Source organism: Hermetia illucens, chromosome 2 (assembly GCF_905115235.1).
Source record: "Hermetia illucens chromosome 2, iHerIll2.2.curated.20191125, whole genome shotgun sequence".
Classification (NCBI taxonomy): domain Eukaryota; kingdom Metazoa; phylum Arthropoda; class Insecta; order Diptera; family Stratiomyidae; genus Hermetia; species Hermetia illucens.
Window position 1 is genome coordinate 176,259,971 of NC_051850.1, and position 20,599 is coordinate 176,280,569.

Sequence of the window (20,599 nt, forward strand, 5' to 3'; positions counted from 1 at the left end):
ACATTAATGCTATCCTTCGGAACAATGTTTGCGCAGAACATAGCAGCAGCCTATTACCAACTATGGACACGGCAGGTCGGACTTAATGTGGAGAAGCTGAAAGACTCAAAGATGGGGCGTGGAAAGCTCAAGATTGATTCCAATACAGTGGATGATCAAGGATCGTCAAGAGGGGTTATTGGGTATGGTTTTAACTGGCCTCTTCGATGTAAACGATGGGGTATGACCAGCTCGTGGAACAACCACTGGACAGAATGTCTTACTGAATGCTCGGATAGAGGCCATATCAGCCATATCTGATCGACTAGGTGAGTTTAGCGGAAAGCTAAGCTCGGTCATCAGAGCAGTCAAGGAAATGGGTGGTTGGTTTAGACAGACGAGTTGATTCAGCTCATCTGGGTGTTTGTCCGGATACCTAATGGGTACTATTATGACAAGCTGGATGCGAAGTTCACCAGAACTCTAGCCATACTTTATGGCCGCGAAGATCGACTGGGTCCGGTAACTGAGAACACGCTTGCCAAAGTCATGGACGACGTCCATAACAAAATAGGTCCTTCTAAAACCACTTTTCTCAACTTAGTAGATGAGTTATTAGGTTTTTCGATGAATGTGCTCCGACTGGAAGTTTCTTCCCTGGTCTATATGTAATTCTAACGGAACTCCAAACCGATATACCCAATTTTTGGGTATCGGATATACTTCTGGCCACTTACTCGAATTGTGCTGCAACCTTATATTTCGGTAGGGTTCCCCGACTTCTTGATTGCGGTCCTTTTGAGGATATACATTGCAGGCATATTCCTATCCAATCTGCCACGGACTGTCGGCATCAATCCCAGTAAAATCGAAGCTTGATTTTCTCAACGGTTTTGGTTTTACCCAGGTGTTTACCGCTTGTTTATTGCGGTATTCCTTAATTATTTCATTTACTTTCGCCTTTGGAACGATGATAAGTTGGAGGCTCTGCCATTGAGCCCGTATGCCTTTGTGATTGGACTTTCATTTAAAATTTCTTCCCAGATGGCCTCTGGTATTTCTCCTTAATTTCTATGGCTAGATTTGTATCATCTTTCTGGTGTTTTCGTAGCTGCTCTTTAGTCCATTCTTCGCTGGGTAAACTCCTTTAGTAGACGATTCCGGCTTTTCCTAGCTGCCCATAGAGGTAATTATGGAAATGTTTTATCGATGCAACTACTGCCAAAAAGTCCCGTCGCCCAGGACTTTACTAAAATATCCTGTAACTTCGTTTTGCCAATCAATAGCCTGTGGTAGAACTCCCTCAATTTCCTAGTTACTTACATCAGTATTCAACAGGAACTTCTCTTCCAGAATAGGGTATGCCAAAATTGGTGCACTATAAAGTCTTTCTTTCAGTTACAAGAATGATTCCTCTTGCTCTTTACCCTACGGATATTTACGATCCTTAAGGCCCTCGGATTTTACCATTTTGTCTTACGCAATCCCACTGTCAACAATTGTTACGGTCCTTGCTTTACGTAGACTCCTATCACTGGATTGCGTAACTCTATACAAAAACCGTTCTATTACTTTAATATAACCTTGATTTTTGGACTTTACTGAAATTATGGTAGTGGTTCTTGGGGGAGGGATACATTTGGCAGTATTCTGCGATATGAGCATGAGGATAGGAAGTAATGATATTCTTGAAAGCTTGCTTTTTAAGGGTGAAGATCAACGGGATGACATTTTTAACTACTACAATCCTTTTATTGCAATAATTACATGATTTGGAAAGATGTTAGACGATTTAGTCCTGGGCATGAACAAGATTCGTGGACAAAAATCACTTCAAGTGATGTGCCCCCGAAGAAAGTGGGCCTCATCCAATGATTTAACAGAAAATTTCCTCAATTCCAGAGGTGACCGAGGAAGAAGTATGGGAGATCTCTGAGCGAATTGGAGACAATTAGCCTTTGAGATTGGATGGGATTTCGAACAAAGCCTTGAAGTCCCTTGAAGCCCCTCCTAATTCATAACCACATTTGAATCGTGCATGGGGGAGTGTTTCCCGCTCAGTGGAAAAGGCAGAGATTGGTTCTCCTACCGAAGCCCTAAAGATTACCTGGCGCACCTTCTTCACATCGCCCTATCTGTCTTTTAGATACTATGGGGAAGATGTTGGAGAGGGTGATATATAACATGCTGCTTTCGTTCGTCGAGTTAGCGGGTGGTCTATCGGAGCGGCAGTATGGGTTTCGCATGGTCCACGGTAAATGCCATTGTAACGGTCGTAGACCTGGCCCGAGGGCATCGGCCGCTGACAAGTGCTGCGCGGTCGTGATGCTGGATGTCAGGAATGCCTTCAACTCAGCCAGCAGGGGTTGGATGAGGGGCACCTTGGCTAAACTGTGTGCCCCTGGTTACTTAGCTCGGGTAATCGAGAGTTACGTCTCGGAGAGATTTCTTTGGTATGAGATGGAAGACGGGCCGAAGCAATGTGTTGTGATAATAGGTGTTCTCCAAGGTTCGGTATGGGGCCCCCTGTGTGGAACATAATGTATGACGGAGTGCTTGGCTTTCGCGTGCCAAAGGAGGCAGCATTGGTTGGTTTTGCAGACGACCTGACGTAGTTGGAAACCAGTCCTTGGAAGAGGAACTGTATGGAAGTGAAACCACTCATGCAATCAAAGCATGGCTCCAAATAGTGAAACTAGACCTGACGGAAGATAAGACGGAGGCAGTCTTTATTATCAACGGTAGGAAAAATTGTCAAAATCCGGGTTGGTAATCTGGAATCTGGTATCTGGGGGTATTGAGCTGAAGGGGCACCTGGTTTATGCGCGCGAAAAGGCAGCAAAGGCTAGCTCATTTCTAGAAAGGATGATGCCTAATATTGGAGGGCCAAAATCTAGTCGCCGACTGTTTATCGCAGGGGTGGTGATATCTATCCTGCTATAAGCAGCTTCTGTCTGGACGTACCCGCTGAATAACACAGTGAATCGGGGAAGGGTCAGTTCGGCATACCGGTCAATCGCGCTGAAGGTGTGTAGTGCATTTAGGACAGTAACCAGTGAGATAGTGCGTGTCATCGCGGGAATGATTCCCTTAGATCTTCCAGCGAATTAGGTAGACTGCCTTCGTCGGAGAAGAAGGGTGAATTCGGCCAAAGTGACTGCGGGCTTTCGGAAAACCCAGAGCTGGACAGGATATGGTAGCAACTTTGGGATAATTCTGAGAAACACCGCTGGATCCGTAAGCTGATCCCGTGTACTGAGAGAGATGTGGTCGAGTGGAGGCATGGAAAGTTGAATTACCGCTTAATACGGTGGATACGGGAAGTCTTGGCATCGTTTTGGATTGAATGAGTCTCCAGACTGTCCCGAATGTGCCGCTACCCCACGGGAACCCGGAGCATGTTATGTTCCATTGTCCGCACAAAGTTTGTGATTCTAAAATGCGTCAAGCGGAAATTGTGTGTGCCGCATAGAAGTTCCATGGCCCAGTATTTACGTTTATGCTCGTAGTGGGACATTCATGAAAAGGCTGAGCATGAGGCTGAGTCTTCCAGGAGCATCTTTGAAGCATCATCATCATTATATGTTTTTCCCAGATACTTTCAGCTGGTGAAAAGGTGTCGCTTTGCATGCTCACACTCTTCTTTCTCCATACAAGTCTCTGTACAAAAGAAGATAGGTGTTCCGTGAAATTTCCAGGATCCTTTTATGGAGCCGAAAAATCCAAACGCAACAAAATGCAGACCCGGTGAACAAAGACCCCTTTCAGAATGCAGTCCTTTTTGGAGCAATAGAGTGCGAATAAAGCTGAAATTCACTAGACTAAGCTCTCCTAACTATGTAAATTTATATATCTAGATAAAGGATAATATAGATACCAAATGATGTACTTACTTGGATGCAAAACTTTCTGTGCCTTACTATGACTTGCACAGAACGACGAGTAAAGCTTAAAGTGATTTACGTAGTATAAAAATGCAGATCCGATTGAAAATAAAACGTTCTGGAAGAAAACGACAGAACAGGACGAATGAGTTGAATTGAATTGAGGAAGGACCAAAGAGAGAGAGAAAAAAAATATAGAATGAATGAACGTTAAAACATTGGAAAAATTCGAATAATTTTTTCCTGACAAAAGATGGAGCTAGATAAATACGGAGAAGATAAACTGAATAGCGGTACGAATGCGGTGAATCTCGAAACAGGACATGAAGCGGAAAATTCTCAGCTTTGTGTATCGCAGCGGAATATTGCGGCAAACGAGGAGCGCTCCATGAATATGAAATTGGAAAACGTTGTCGGTTGACGTTCCGGAAATTGATTTAAACTCCTGAATAGTATCTTTAAGGATAGTCGGTACTGTGGATGTACTGTGAACGTACATATATCTACGATACCTGGAAGTGGCACATCTTCTTTATGGAACTTTTGTACTGTAAACATTGGATGGAATCCTTCACTAGGATATAATGTTTCGTTCCAGATAACTCGGTGGCGGATGATAAAGATACTTTCTCTGATAGGTGCATATGGCCAAAAGGAGCATGAATTAATTTTCCAGTATTGAGACGATATATGAAGTTTCACATTCAGGGCAAGGTTCAAAAGTGATAGTAGCTCCTTTCTCATGTGCTAAGTGTAGATTTTAAGCTTAATTAAAGTTGGCTCCTTGACTGTATATTTTCGATCCAAAATCTTCTCCGCAAACGTCTCATTGAATTAAAAATAAAATCGAGATGGATAAATTATTGATCTGAAGTTATAGGAATTTCCCGAGACTTCCTAATTTGCCATGAAAATATCAGGAGGAAAATTTCTACTTTACCGACATTCTATACTTCCACCTTTGTGTGTTTCCATTAAGTTTACTTACCTTGAACTGACTGGGTTGTTCGAATTTATGGAAGTCAGGCTCTAATTCGAGAGCCTCCTCCAAATTCTGCATGAATTGTCGTTGGAATGTGACAATTTCCTGTATATTACCGAATAGGGCTGTAATTTCAGCATTTGATAGGAATGTTTCACGTTTCAATGGTTCCAGATAGTATTCCAGGAGATTATTAAGATTCTGTAAAGAAAACGGAGACAACAAAACCATTTAGTCGATATAAAAGAAATGCGATGGATGCTTGGAAATTCATTAAATTTAATGACGGAAATATTCAAAAATATCAAGCGTAGGTCGTGTTTACTTAGCGTCTTTGATTTTATTGGTATTGCGCGTGTGGTAAGAGGCGTAAGCGACTTGTGAAATGAAATCAACTAAAGTGGGGGATGTTTTTCGAGGGCAAACGATGCGAAAGATTTCCGAAGCAATATTTGGTATTTGTAACGACTGTTTTGCCTTGTTGGTATCGGTGACTGTACAGCGTCGGGGGTTGGTAATATTATGCAAAGGAACCACCATTGACATTATGTTACTTTGTAGGAGGTATTGCTAACTTCTCAAGTAGAAGATTTCAAAGTATGTACAAGTATTGGCAATGTCGACAAATTCTTAAGCTATATCATCTCGTTGAATGCCAACAACTGGAGGTTGTCACTTGTCCCCTGGCATTTTCGTGTTTAATATGTTCTTTTCCTTGCCTCTTGTTTGATTCAAGTAGAAAAACGAAATATCTAAAATGCAGAGAAACTTGTAACCCAGCTGGCTTCGAACTTTGCCATGAGAGGCGGTAGCATCGACAAAGAGAAATATCAAGACGTCAGCCGCAATAACGCATAACCTTCTAGTTTAGTTTTAGTATTTTGGGATGGAATAAAGTGGTTTGCATTTAGAAATACCTCCTCAAGTTTCCTTTATAGAGAAAGGCGTACACGTGGCGATACACCCGTTCCTTATACTGATGTCACGGGATGACTTCGGAAAACGAAAATTTCGTAGACGCAAACGAAGGCGAGCTCGATGCTGGACAGCAATCTGGTGAAATATACAACATCATTGCCCTCAAGCTCAAGCAAACGCTATTGGCATTATGGTTTGCGCGGGCGGGAGCACAATTTCGGTCGTATAGAATCAATAGCGATACATCGAAATTCGATAAGGTCATTGGAGATTTGGATATGGCGGCCTTAGTACAAATGGTGGACTTCGTTGATAAACCACCAGCTGCAGGGAAATATGCGTTTTCTAGTCGTATTCGGCGCAAGCGATGAGGAGCATACTCCGGAACTCATACATGGCCTAGAATTGGGCAACTAGCGTGCAACGCAGCTCCTGCGCAATAAGAAACGTACTGCAGAGCGTCGGAGGCGTTTTTGACATCTTTGTAGTTAGAGCGTTTACAAGTAGGCATACAGTCGATACTGGCAGCTTCAAATACCTCGTCCCTGGACGATGTAGCGACTGCGGTGCGCATCGTAGAGGTCAACAAACAGACCGTAAACTTTATCGTACAGCCCACTAAAAGCCAGCCGGCAGAAAGCACGGAAATTTCAGTAGACTTGCAGCCATGCGACATGTTAGGAGTAGAAGTAGCTGCTCTACCTTCGAATTTTCGTCGGAATGGGCGGAGCGTACAATGAGGGGTATGGACGACATGCGGCACCCCACCGCCAGATAATTCGAGTAACAATGAAAGCACCAAGACAATTTGTTTGTTTTACTCACAATTTGGAGTTGCATCAAGGAACTGTCAATACACAAAGTTGCTGATGGAGCAGGTGCTAATCAGCGACGTCGCAAACAATCGCTTGTACGTTTATGATAATAAAATTTTGTTTTTTTATCGATACAGGTGCTGAACTATCAGTACTCCCTCGCATGTACCACTGCAAGACAAGACCAGCAAATTATAAGCTAATCACCAAAGGCCCCCTGTATATAAACGAGCATACCGATTGGCGCCAGATAGAAATTCGCAAGTAGAAATTCGAGTTCATGTGAAAAGGTCATGAGTGAGTTAGGCCCGATGAATCAATGAATACAGGACAAATACAAACTCTTACGGTGACTCCATTGCGGTAGGTACCTATTGCTACCAAAAGGATGTAACGAGCCAAACAAACTGAAGGATACTGACGTACAGCTTCCAACACCAAAGAAAAATCGAGGGTCCAAAGAACCAGTTACAGAAAGAGTGCAACGTTTGGACTTCAAATTGGCCCACAAATCAAATTTCAGGTATTAGGAGCAAATGTCGGGACAACTATGAAGCCAAGGCAGCAGGTAAAAAGAAGGAAGCCCCGTCGGGATGCAATTATCATTGGAAACATAGGTGATCTCTCTTACGCTGAGATTCTGTGGAAAGTCAAGGGAGATCTGAAGTTAAGCGACCTGGAGGACAATGTCACACGGACCAGAAGAATGCAGAAGGGAGCACTACTTCTGGAGCTTCGGAAGACCCAGGACGAAAGGATGAATTACCAGAACTTGATTCGTAGATCCTTAGGTAAGGAAGTTACGATGAGGCAGTTAACCCACGAGATAACGACCCTTGACGAGATCATGTCGAAAAAGGAAATTCGGAGCGAATTAATGCGGCAATTTTAAATTTTAGACGGGGACACGCAAACGGCAGTCATTAACTTTGGGCGAACAAGCTTCTGGAAGCTGGCAAAGTCAAGATTGTATGGGTTGTCTGTAGGATTCGGGAGAAAATATCGCCTGATATGTGTTTTAAATGTCTGGAGTGTAGCCACATAGCCAGATCTTTCATAAGTAAGCACGATAGGTCTGACCGGTGCAGGCGATGTGGTGAAAAAGGACACCTGGCACGAAATTGTGAGAAAGCTCCCAAATGGGTGTTGTGCAAAGATGCAGACTTTGGTGATAAGGCCACATCGCAGAAAGCGGAAAATGCCCGTTGTCTAGGAGGGAACTAAAAGCAAAGAGTAAATGAGATTTATTCAGATAAATCTTAACCATTGTGAGGCCGCACACGATCTTTGTAGCCAATCAGTCTAAGACCTCGAGGTGGACGTGGCGGTTATTAGCGAACCATACAGAGGAATGATAATTCGGTATGGGCCACTGACAAAAGTGGAAAGTGCACAATTCGGCCGACAGGATGATATCTGTTTGAAGAAATAGCCACGACGCCTGGAAATGGGTTCGTAAAAGCTAACATTAACGGTATTCATGTCTATAGTTGCTACGTTCCGCAAAGTGCAACAAGCGTGGAATATGAGCGGATGTTACATGTACTGTGGTTAGACGCAAGTGTACGATCCCCAATTGTTATCCCGGGAGACTTCAACGCATGGTCTACCGAATGGGGAAGCAAGGTTCCTAACAACAGGGGGTTCATATTGCTGGAAACTTTTTCTTCGCTGGACATTGTTCTCGCTAATATCGGAAGTACCTATACCTTTCGGAAAGGGAGGCTAGGTTCAGTGGTAGATATTACCTTCGGAAGCAGTGCGATGATGAAAGACATTACCTGGCGAGTTAGTGAAAACTACATGCATAGCGCCCATCAAGCTATACTTTTTAGTGTAGTGGAGAACAGGAGAATGGAGCATCCAAAAGACATAAAGTCATGTCGGATGAAGCAGTAAAGTTCAAAGATGTTTGACATGGAAATATTTACTGAGATATTTAGATATAGTTCCACACCAACAGGTACAGGGAGTGAAAAATCTGAGCAAATTGTCAGAAACATGGTCGCAGCCTGTGATGCGTCTATGGTAAGGCGCAGAAATCACGCTCATAGATTACCGAAGCCATGGTGGAATGACGAAATCAGATAACTGCACAGAATATCGAACGTGGCGGAGTGGTTCCTTTCCACCTTTAATACCTGCTCGGAAGAGGGCACCTTCTCGACTCGGTGGAAAAGCCAAATGCTGGTGTTACTACCAAAGAGTGGTAAACCACCTGGAGATCAATCGTCATATCGTCCCATTTATTTGCTGGATAGTATGGGGATGTTATTGGCTGCTCCCAATTGTAGAGGAAGCTAGAGGCATGTCCACACAATAATACGGTTTTCGCGCTGGCCGATCAACGGTGGATGCTATCAAAGCATATAAGGTGGCAGGGCGGTACCAAAAAGCACTGTGCCATCATCACCCTCGTCGTGAGGAATGCTTTCAACTCAGCGCAATGGCAGCATAACATATAATAAGATCCTTAAATCAGCTGAATGTGCCCAACTATATTCAGCTAACCATCAGGAATTATTTCGTGGGTAGAAAGCTCCTCTATGATACTGGCGTAGGCCCAGTTGAATATTTAATAACCAGCGGAGTGCCTCAAGGAGCAGTGCTGGGCCCACTGCTCTGGAACGTGATGTATGACCATGTGCTGTGCATCAAACTTACACGACAGACGATTCTTATCCGCTATACAGACGACATCACAATTGTTGTAGTGGACAAACACCTGGAAGATGAGACATCGGTTAGGTTGATCAAGGATTGGTTGGTATCACATGGACTAGATTTGGCGGAACACAAAACTGAAGCTCTACTGGTCAGTAGCCATAAACAGAACGAAACTCTACGGTTTCGTGTGGGAGAGCATGAGATATAGTCCAAGCCTTTCATTAAATACCTTGGCGTTATGCTGGATCATCGATTGACTTTCAAGGAACACTTGAGCTATGCGGACGAGAAAGCAGCGAAAGTTACAGGTGCGTTAATTGACATGATGCTTAATATTGGAGGACCTAAACCACCGAGGAGGCTGTTGCTCGCCTGAGTGTGTTCATCCATTTTACTGTACGCAGCACCCTTTCCCGTCAGTCTGCTCTTCAAAGAGTGAGTTTGCGATGGGGTGTTTGTGCACATTTAAGGGGATTTCGACTGTGCGTCTCTCCAGAAACTTTGATGATGATGATGATGCTTTAACTAAGTGAATCTATGCTATGCCAACGCAGAGGTTGCTGTATGCTGAAGTAAGGGTTGGTTGCCTTTTAATGACAGAAGTGATGAAAGGCTGCTTTCAAGATTGTGTGATATGAGAGAGACATGTGAGATATATTGAGCGTTTCACTATATGAACTGCAAAATTTGTCAATACGCCGAGCTTATGCCTGCCTGCCTTTGCTAGCTGTTGGTCAAGCAGATTTCATTGATATTTGGTGCCACAGGCATGGACTCTTAGTGATTTGTGTAGGTAGCGCAGATGAATGCGTACGCCGTCGGACTAAGAAATAAATAACTCCTTGTCGTTAGAGGACTAGCCTGGAAAGGCAATTCCTCCCACTATACCGAGAGGCGAGAGGAGAAAGGGAGTTGAACCCCCTGTTATCTGGTTCCTTCACCGGTCGAGATCAATTTTCTTCGCAATAAGAAGCACCATCAAATGTAATGCGCAACACGTTTTCATCTGCCAGCGCTCCTCAACATCTCTCTGACACATTGTTTGAAGGGAGCTAGCGTATGACTGTATGAGGTTGCTGACGGATCCCATCGACTATATGTCGAAGTTAAGAGAGAGGGAGAAAGTTTCTCTTAAAGATTACAGACGACTGAGAACAGAGGGCAGAGGGCGGAGGACAGAGGAGAGAGGACAGAGGACAGAGGACAGAGGACAGATGACAGAGGACAGAGGACAGAGGACAGAGGACAGAGGACAGAGGACAGAGGACAGAGGACAGAGGACAGAGGACAGAGGACATAGGACAGAGGACAGAGGACAGAGGACAGAGGACAGAGGACAGAGGACAGAGGACAGAGGACAGAGGACAGAGGACAGAGGACAGAGGACAGAGGACAGAGGACAGAGGACAGAGGACAGAGGACAGAGGACAGAGGACATAGGACAGACAAGGAGACAAGGAGGGGGGAGCTTTGGCGAATCAACAGGCCCCAAAAAGGAAAAAAGGGTTCTTGACCAGTCCAACAAAGGGAACTAAAAGTTCAGAAGGGCCCAAAGTACCAAAAGTAGGAAAGTCGGCTAGCGAACCGAAACTGAAAGAAAATAAGAACGATGGTTGGACTAAGGTCGTGAATAAAAAAAGAAATAAGAAACCAAAGGTGCGAATTCGCCCGGAGGCAATTGTAATCTCCAGCAGAGGACATCTAACATATGCGGAGATACTGAAGAAGGTGAAATCTGACCCCGACCTAAAAGACCTAGGCGGAAATGTTAGCAAAATCCGGAGGACCCAGAAAGGTGATCTCATGTTTGAGCTGAAAAAATCCAGCGTGGGTAAAACTGACGACTTTCGTAACCAAGTTTTAAACTCACTTGGGGAGAATGTCGCGGTTCGTTCCCAAAAACATGAGATCTATATTCAGTGCAAGGATCTCGATGAGGTAACATCCAGAGAAGAGATCTGCACTGCCTTGAAGGAACAATTCAAGTTGGAGGATTTCAGGGAAGAATCCATCGTGAGCCTAAGAAAGGCTTATGGCGGTACTCAAACGGCCACAATGCGACTGCCAGTGGAGTCAGCGCAGAAGTTGTTGGCCGTGGGGAAGGTTCGGATTGGATGGGTTGTTTGCCGACTAAGGGAACAGATCTCCTTAAAAAGGTGCTTCAAATGCCTAATGTTTGGACACTTCGCGAAGGCATGCACTAGCGACGTCGATCGGCCCGATCGATGTCGAAGATGTGGGGAAAAAGGACATATTGCCAAGGAGTGCAATAGAGACCCCAAATGCATTTTGTGCGAAGAAAAGGAGGGAAGGAATAACCGGCATATTGCCGGAAGTGGGAAATGCCCAGAATTTAGGAAGGCGTTAACTGCAGTGAAAAAATGAGGTTAATACAAATAAACCTTAATCATTGCAGGGTCGCACAAGATTTGCTTGCGCTATCATTAGTGAACCGTACAGAAATCTTGACGGTGCTGTATGGGTCACAGATTCGACTGGTGGAGCGGCGATATGGGCGTGCGGTCGTCAAGCCATACAATAAAGCATGGGTCAGGCGGCTAGAGGCTTTGTGTGGGCAAAAATAAGCGGTATATTCATATATAGCTGTTACGCCCCACCGAGCCTCACACTGCCCGAGTTTGAAGAACTGTTAGACGATCTTGTTCACGATGCAAAGGGACGGAGTCCAAAGGTGATAGCCGGTGACTTTAATGCGTGGGCTATCCAGTGGGGCAGCAAAGAGACGAACGCAAGGGGGCGGTGCTTATTAGAAGCATTCGCCCAGTTGGATGTGGTTCTGGCCAACGAAGACGATATAAACACTTATCGGAAAGGGGGAACTGGGTCAATTGTAGATCTGACTTTTATCAGCCCTGCGTTAGCACGTGACATGACCTGGCAAGTTAGTGAGGACTTCACGTACAGCGACCACCAGGCAATCACCTTTGAACTAAGGATGGAGCCCCAAGGCAGGAGACCCGCACCCCGGAAGCCGAAATCCAGAGGAACACCAGGATGGTCTGCCAAAGTGATGGATGAGCAGACATTCATGGAGGTGTGGCTAGACTTGCCTAGCAAAGCAGGCACCTCCACGGATAGAGTTCTCCATGTCACACAGAGCATCTCTAAAGCATGTGACGCGTCGATGCCTAGGAGATGTTCATTCCCCACTAGAAGACCCAATTATTGGTGGAATAGTGAACTTGCCAATCTTCGATCGATTTGCCACAGAGCCAGACGAACGGCTCAGAGGGCAATAGGTAGGATCGATCAGGGGCAAAAGGAGCATGGAACCTCAAGCTCGCCATCCAGCGGAGTAAGAGGGAATGTTTTAAGGGGCTCTGTTCGGAAGCGGACATAAATCCGTGGGGTAGCGCCTATAAAATCGTGACAGGACTATTCAGAGGCCGATCACGCAGATCACGTGCCCTATGCTCTTGTTGAAAATAATCCAGGGGTTATTTCCCCAGCAAGAGCGGGGTGCTGACACCTTCCAGCGCCCCCTGAATGTGACGCCGATTCCACCAGTCACCAGGGACGAGCTGCTGGAGATCTGCAGTCGAATAGGCGACAGTAAAGCCCCGGGTCTTGACGGCATACCGAATAAGTCTCTCAAATTTGCCGTCAAAAGTAGACCGGATATGTTCGCGGAGCTGTTTGAAACGTGCATGTCGGAGGGTATTTTTCCTGCACCATGGAAGCGGCAGAAGCTGGTACTGTTGCCTAAGGCTGGCAAACCTCCAGGTGAACCGTCCTCCTATAGACCCATATGTCTTCTAGACACTATGGGGAAAATGTTGGAGCGGGCCATTTATAATAGATTACTTCCAGTCATCGAGAGCCAAGGGGGCCTTTCAGATAGGCAGTATGGGTTCCGGAAAGCCAGATCAACCATCGATGCCATCAAAATGGTTACTGGCTTGGCCGAAAATGCAATTCACGGAAGGGGTTGTACTAGCAAATATTGCGTGGTGGTGACCCTAGATGTGAGGAATGCATTTAACTCGGCCAATTGGAACCTTATACGAAAGACTCTGGTGATGATTGGTGTTCCCACCTACCTCGCCGCTATTATCGATAGCTACTTGAAAGAGCGGACACTCTGGTATGATACCGATGACGGATCCAAAGAGTACGTTGTCTCCGCGGGTGTCCCCCAGGGCTCTGTACTGGGCCCACTACTGTGGAACATCATGTATAATGAAGTGCTCAACCTTCCGGTTCCGGAGGAGGCTACGGTGGTGGGTTACGCCGATGATATAGCACTGGTTGTGGTTGCAAAGCATCTCGAGGATGCTGAGTTGTACTCAAGCGAAGCAATCAGTGTTATTAAGGCTTGGTTAGGGAGTGCTGGACTGGCACTCGCGGAGGAAAAGACGGAAGCGGTCCTCATCACTAAGCGCCGCAAAAGAAATTACGCCTGCATTAGAATCGGGAATCGTATCATCACTTCCAAACCGACCATCAAATACTTGGGGGTGATGATAGACGGAGGACTTAATTTTAAGCAGCACATAGAGCATACTTGTAAACGAGCATCCACCACGAGTATTTCTCTGACAAGGATGATGCCGAACGTAGGGGGCCCGCGGCATACTTGCAGGCTGCTTATAACCAGGGTGGTGAGCTCTATCATGCTGTATGCAGTCCCAGTTTGGGGAAAAGCACTGCAGGTTTTAGGCAATACACATAAACTGAGTGCGGTCTACAGTCTCCTGGCAACCGAAATGATGAACATTTATAACACCAGGTCCATCTCTCCCTTATCTCAGGTGAAAAAAGCCGAAAGGGAGAGATCCATAAGCAGGTGGCAACAGCGATGGGACCAGTCAGAAAAGGGTCGTTGGACTTACAGGTTGATCCCCTCCATCGGGGAGTGGCTGGAGAGAAAGCATGGGGAGATCAATTATAATCTCACCCAGTTTCTCACCGGCCATGGAGGATACCGTCAATACCTCTACAGGTTTAAATTGGACACCTCGCCTAATTGTCCAAACTGCGGGGTCCCAGAGGACCCGGCGCACGTTTTCTTCCAGTGTCCCAGGTTCGTGGAAGAAAGGAGGAACGTGGAGGAAACTCTAGGTGAAGTGCTATCACCGGAAAATTTTGTCCGAAGAATGGTAGCCTGTCAGGAAGACTGGGATGCGATCAATTCCATGATCGCTGTAATCCAGGAAAAACTGCGAAAAACAGAAGAAATGAGGAAGACGCGGTTACGAACCCCGCGGGTAGACGGAAGGAGACCTAGCTAAAGTAAGCTAACTCCACCCCGTGATGTAATACCTAAAGGTGGTCCCACGGGGTAGGGGGGGAGTCGGGGGTGGTTTTAGTGGGTAAAAATCCCACACTCTGGCGTGCCCAGGCCAGAGTCTCAAAAAAAAAAGGACAGAGGACAGAGGACAGAAGACAGAGGAGAGAGGACAGAGGAGAGAGGACAGAGGAGAAAAGACAGAGGGACAGACAGGGGAGAAGGAGGATTGCAAGAAATAAAATATGGCTCCGAGATTGGACGGGATTCCAAACATAGCTTTGAAGTTTACAGCTAAAGTCAAGCAAACATGATTTATAAGCGCATTTGAATCGTGGATGTTAGAAGGAATGTTTTCCACTCATTGGAAGAGACGCAGGCTGGTTCTGCCATCGAGGTTCCAAAATCCACCTAGGGTACCTTTTTTATATCACAATTTCTGTCTTTTAAATTAAGGGACGATCCTGAAGGGGGTGATATATAGAACATTTTGCTTCCATTCGCCGAACTAGCGCGTAGTTTATCGGAGCGCCAGTGTCAGTTTCGGCGAGTCCGATCTGAAGTCGATGCGGTAACAAGGATCAACCTGTAGATTGTCCACCGGAGAGCAATGAAACTTCCATACATATTCTCGAAAGGATATGATATAGATACTGATTAATATACTATAGTTATTGATTCTATTGCTATTGAAGCTGATTTATTTGCTGATGAATCCATAAGTAGATATAGGTAACCTTGATAGGTGCCATAGTTAAAGAGGAGTGTAAACTTCTCGGACTGACCATGAAAATCCCCAAGAAATTTCATAGCCAGCAATGTCGAAAAATATTGATTATGACAAATCACTTTGTTTGGTTTTAGATTTATTTTATTGAATCTTACGCTCTTTTTCGTAGTCCAATCTACGATGTCACAAATTGTATCTTTTTTTGGTCGGAATCTCAAGAGAAATTATTATTCAAATTTTTCTGCCTCAGTCCATTGCGACCTCAATTTCTTTTACTAATTCCTTATAAAGAGTCGTTGCCGTTTTATATAAACAAGAGAATAAAGATAATGCTTTTAATAAGGACTTGGCGGTAATAGAAGTGATGTCGCCATTTCTTGGGCACCACAAAAAGCTTATTTGCTCAAAGTAAATGAGCCACATTAAAGGCAAGTTTGGTGAGATATGCAAATTGCTTTAGATTTTTTTGCACTGTCCGCTCTGATGAGTTTAGAGGGTGCAAATGAATTGTATCTGTGATTGTTCATCAAAGTAACCTATTATGCAGGCTGGGGTCTAAGTATGTGACCAGTGAATCCAGGCAATAACCCAACAATAGACTTCCACATGCCAAGGAGGTAATCGATAGTAAGATTAAGTCATTACCAACTCAAATAAAGCCATTAAGAGATACTATCTATTCATGGGATAATGTATTCAATAGCTTTTGCCCAGTCATATATTCACTCCTTGAAGACATTCCAATAGGTTTTAATAAAAGGGTGGCCGCCATACTGAAAACATATAGCAGAGGCACTTTGAATTTTTTTATCATAAGCATACCATGAGGTTTCAGGGTTAGAACATTAATGTGGGAACGACCACTGGGGCCGAGGCCGAGCCCAAAGAAAAGATAAGTGTTTTCCGGCTTATCCATTTCATATTTTATGGAGATTAAATTATCCGTAGAAAATTATCTATTCATAATTTAATGAAGGCGAGCGAATAATAACCACAGTTTTATTATAGGGGAAATGTTCACTTTATCATATCCTGGTTGCGGTCACTTAGGCAGGCATTGTGTGCACATAGGAGTAAATAGAATACGCTATATCCGAACAGAGGGAATATATTCTGCCATAAAACCGATAGGCTTTCTCCTATACTGTTATGGATGTGGGGCCTATATCTGTATTATCCGGTCAATCATTTGAAAAAGGATGTTATATTTTCATGTATTGAGCTATTCCGGGACAGCAGTAAAATATGGACGGGACGACGGTCGATGATGGCAGGCACCGATAAATCATGCATGTGAATAAATTTGCTTTGTTTGATACTACTCTTATCTGGATTTTAATTAGAGTCGGAAAAATGGTGAGTGGGTTATGAGTGTTGTACTACTTGACTTGGATTGGAAGTAATTGGAGCTCTCATCATGTCCTCTTGGCTTTTGAATGGCAGAAAAGCAATCTATCGGCTTTAATTGGCCACTAACATAGCTGCTGTCGAGTTTATCAACAGCCGAAAGGATATCATATAAAAAGCAATTAACTCTCAAGTGGGGGTAAAGCAGTGCACTGCAGGATAGACTGACGCGGAACATAGCTCCCTGAGGCCAACCTAACTCTCTCTGAGGATGAGCTGTCTCTCCTCTGGGACGGTGCGTAGCTTTTCAGGGACCAAGCCTCTTGTCTACCAAGACCGTTAGTGAGTGGTGATAACCACACCCCTGTACGAGGTGACCCTACTATTAACGAAACGCTACGGATCTAGACTCGGGAGTCGAAAAACACCTCCCCCAATCTAGGGTGTTATGCGAACCGTGCCCATTGGATAGTTTGCAGTCGGGGGTAACTGACTGTTTTCGAACGGAGCCTTATTGATACCTGGTCGCCTCAGTGAGTAAGTTAGACCTTACCATGCTACAGGGGGGCTAAGGCACGGCGGACCTCTTAACCCCATACTCGTGGGAATCAAATGAGTACAAAAAACGAAAACCAAACAAGCGGGGCCCCGTACTGCACAAAAACTGGTTAATCAGGCGGAAGTACATCTCCGAATTACTGAGAGCCAGGTGATTACACCCAAGAAGGGAGAAGTTGGGACGTCAAGCAGTGGATCCAAGGTTAACATTGGTATACTACGTGGACAACAGCCAACGAACACCACTACTCAAAGAGCAGGGACCAGCAAAAACACGTCTGAGATAAATATAACAGACGTCAGGAAGGAGACAGGTCTCAGTCGCGCCGGTGTTAAATGGTACCTGCGCTATCTGAAGGAAGGCCTGAAACCAGAAGAAGCCCTTAAGAAGATTCAGGACAGACCTAAGCCATCTCATTAAGGATCTTGCCGTCAAGCAGATGATCAAGGGTTGGACTTCGAAACTGGTGTTCACCGGGATACGCTTTCGACCAGGCCTTATACTGGCGGACTGCGCAACCGAAGACACCGCAGAATAGGTTAGAACCATAGTTCGTAGATTGCCAGGCTGGGAAAGGGTGGAACTGTCAACACGTGCTGGGGATGATATACCAGGAGTCCACATGGTGACAGTTTTTCTGCCAAAAGCCGCGGCAATAGAAACGGAAGACTTTATGAGCCTCCTAATCGCTCAGAATGAAGATCTCCACACCCGACTATGGAGAGTCTTCAGAAGCAAAGTGGAGGGCAAGGGTAAACTCCTCACGATCGGGGTAGATGACCGATCCCTGGAGGCAATTAAACGTCGGAGTTGTCATATCAACTACCGATTTGGCAACATACCCATGTATGTGTACAGGGAAAAGTCGAGGAAAGATACCTCGGAGGAGGCACCGGAAGGAGAAGAGCTCCGACAGTGGAGAAGAGCTCCAAACAATAACGGAGCCAATGGCCAGCACTAAGATAGCCCTGTTAAACCTCCACCATGCGAGAGCTGCATCTGCAGTGATTGCAAGGGCAAGTTCCAAGGAGAACATTGGAATAGTGCCGGCTCAGGAGCCCTGGGTGTACCGGGGGCAGATTCGCGGTCTGCAAGGAGGAAGTATACAAGTAATTTGGGACTCCTCTTGTGAAAAACCAAGAGCTTGCATAATTCTTAAATGTAATTTAAATATATGTCTTTCAGAGTTTGCTGACCCGGGACCTTGTGGCTATCCAGGTCTCATTGGAAGCCAGGAGGAGTACTCGAGAGGCAGTTGTGGCATCGGGATACTTCCCAGGAAACGAAATCGGGGCTCCACCGGAACAAGTCGCAAAACTGACGAAGTATTGCGAGAAGAGGGCGTTACCACTTCTTCTCGGCTGTGATGCCAACGCCCACCGCGAAGTCTGGGGAAGCAGCGACACCAATCGTAGAGGTGAGTACCTTCTTGAATTTATTCTTAGCAATAAGTTAGAAATATACAACGTAGGGAACACTCCAACATTTGTGACCACCACCAGACAGGAGGCACTAGATATAACTCTAGGAAATACCCTAATGAACGGAATGATTAGGAATTGGAAGGTGTCGGATGAACCCTCTATGTCTGATCAGAGGATAATCAGATTCGACATTGAAGGTAACTCCGAAATAAAAAGAATCATAAGGAATCCTATGAGAACAGATTGGGAATCCCACGCAACGCACTTGAGCAACACCATTGCCAACCTTCAAAGGGGCGGTGACATCAGGAGCGAATTGGAATTAGAAAGGGTGGTGGAAAACCTCAACACAAGCGTCATTGATGCATATGAGGCCAGTTGTCCGGCTAAGACAGTCAAGTCATCAAGGGATGTACCATGGTGGAACAAGAACCTAGCCAGAATGAGAACAGAGGCACGAAAACTCTTTAACCGGCCAAAACAAACCGGAGACTGGCGGAGGTATAAAAATGCACTGACTGCGTGTAGCAACGCGATCAGGGAAGCGAAATGGAAAAGCTTCAGCGAATTCTATGAAGGGATCGAACAGATCACAGAAGCAACCAGGCTGTACAAGGCTGTAGCCAAAGACGGGGGAATATCCTCTGTCTGCTTTAAAAAGGAAGATGAGACATTTACCGAGAATGAGGAGGACAGGGTACACCTGCTTTTTAGAACTCATTTCCCGGGGTCCTACCCCACGCCCACGCCAACAAAGAATAGAAGGGGAAGGAAGGAGAGCTGGAAACTAGCAAAAGAGGTATGCTCAGAAACTAGGCTAAGATAGGCAGTGGGAACTTTTAAACCACTGAAATCTCCTGGAGTAGATGGCATTTTCCCAGCACTTATCCAGACAGGTCTAGGAATTATCTTAGAGTCTCTTCTGAGGGTGGTAAGGGGGAGCATAACACTCGGATACATACCAAGGGCATGGAGACGGGCAAAAGTGGTCTTTATTCCGCAAGCGGGTAAAAAGGATCCTTTTCACCCTAAATCTTCGAAGGAGCATTCGACAACACATCGCACACAGAGATATAAGATGCCCTGAGCCACAAAGCAGTGGGAAACACCCTGGCATTCTGGATGGGCAAAATTCTAGAAAGCAGGCAAATAGAGGTACCGACAGGTACAAATTCTATTATCACGAACACCACTCAAGGCTGTCCACAGGGTGGAGTACTATCACCGCTGATGTGGAGTATGGTAGTGGATGAACTCCTGGACGTGTAAACTAATACTGGAATGCAAGTCCAGGGCTACGCGGACGACATTGTTCTAATCTGTAGGGGCAAATATGAAGATATCCTATGTGATAGAATCCAAACTGGATTAAGGGTTACTAGTGCCTGGTGCAGGAAGGTGGGACTGCGGATCAACGGATCAAAACCACCATGATACCATTCACTAGGAGGCGTAAGCTTGACCACCTGAGAGCCATAAGGTTACATGATATCCAAGTGAAACGAGAAACACAGGTAAAATATTTGTGAATTACGCTGGACCAAAAATTACTCTGGAAGACACATGCCGGAAAGCAACGAGGGCTTCGATGACTTGCAGATCCATAGCAGGAAAAAAACGGGATTGCAGCCCGAAGATACTAGTTTGGATATATACTGCAATAGTAAGGCCAATGATTACCTATGGAGCGGTAATCAGGGTAGAAAGAACCGAACTCAGCACACAAGCCAGGGAATTACATAAGCTCCAAAGGCTGGCTTGCGTGTGTATCAGTGGGGCAATGAGGACATGCCCAACGGCATCCCTGGAGGTCCTTCTGGGATTAACCCCTCTCCATTTGCACATACAGATGCAGGCAAGGAGGGCAATATTCAGGATGGCCGGTAGTATGAGTGAGATGGGGAGCTGCCTAAATCGAAGGAAGATCGATATCCTTTCTAGGTGGTATCCCGAATTACTGATATCAAGGGATAACATGACAACGAGGTTTCATTTCGATAAGAAGCTTGAAACACGTTCGAGTTACAAGGTAAACTGGGAGAGCGT

General features: G+C 45.3%; 1 protein-coding gene across 1 annotated transcript in view; it reads right to left on the reverse strand.

Annotated features, from left to right (window-relative positions):
• The window catches only part of LOC119650445, an 809,140-nt gene that overhangs the window by 52,259 nt on the left and 736,282 nt on the right, over positions 1 to 20,599 (reverse strand). The window contains exons 24-25 of the mRNA XM_038053300.1: positions 4,852 to 5,046; positions 3,873 to 3,981 (exon numbers count right to left, since the gene is read on the reverse strand). Of these exons, the coding sequence (XP_037909228.1) occupies positions 3,873 to 3,981; positions 4,852 to 5,046 (304 nt within the window). The remainder of the gene's footprint in view (positions 1 to 3,872; positions 3,982 to 4,851; positions 5,047 to 20,599) is intronic.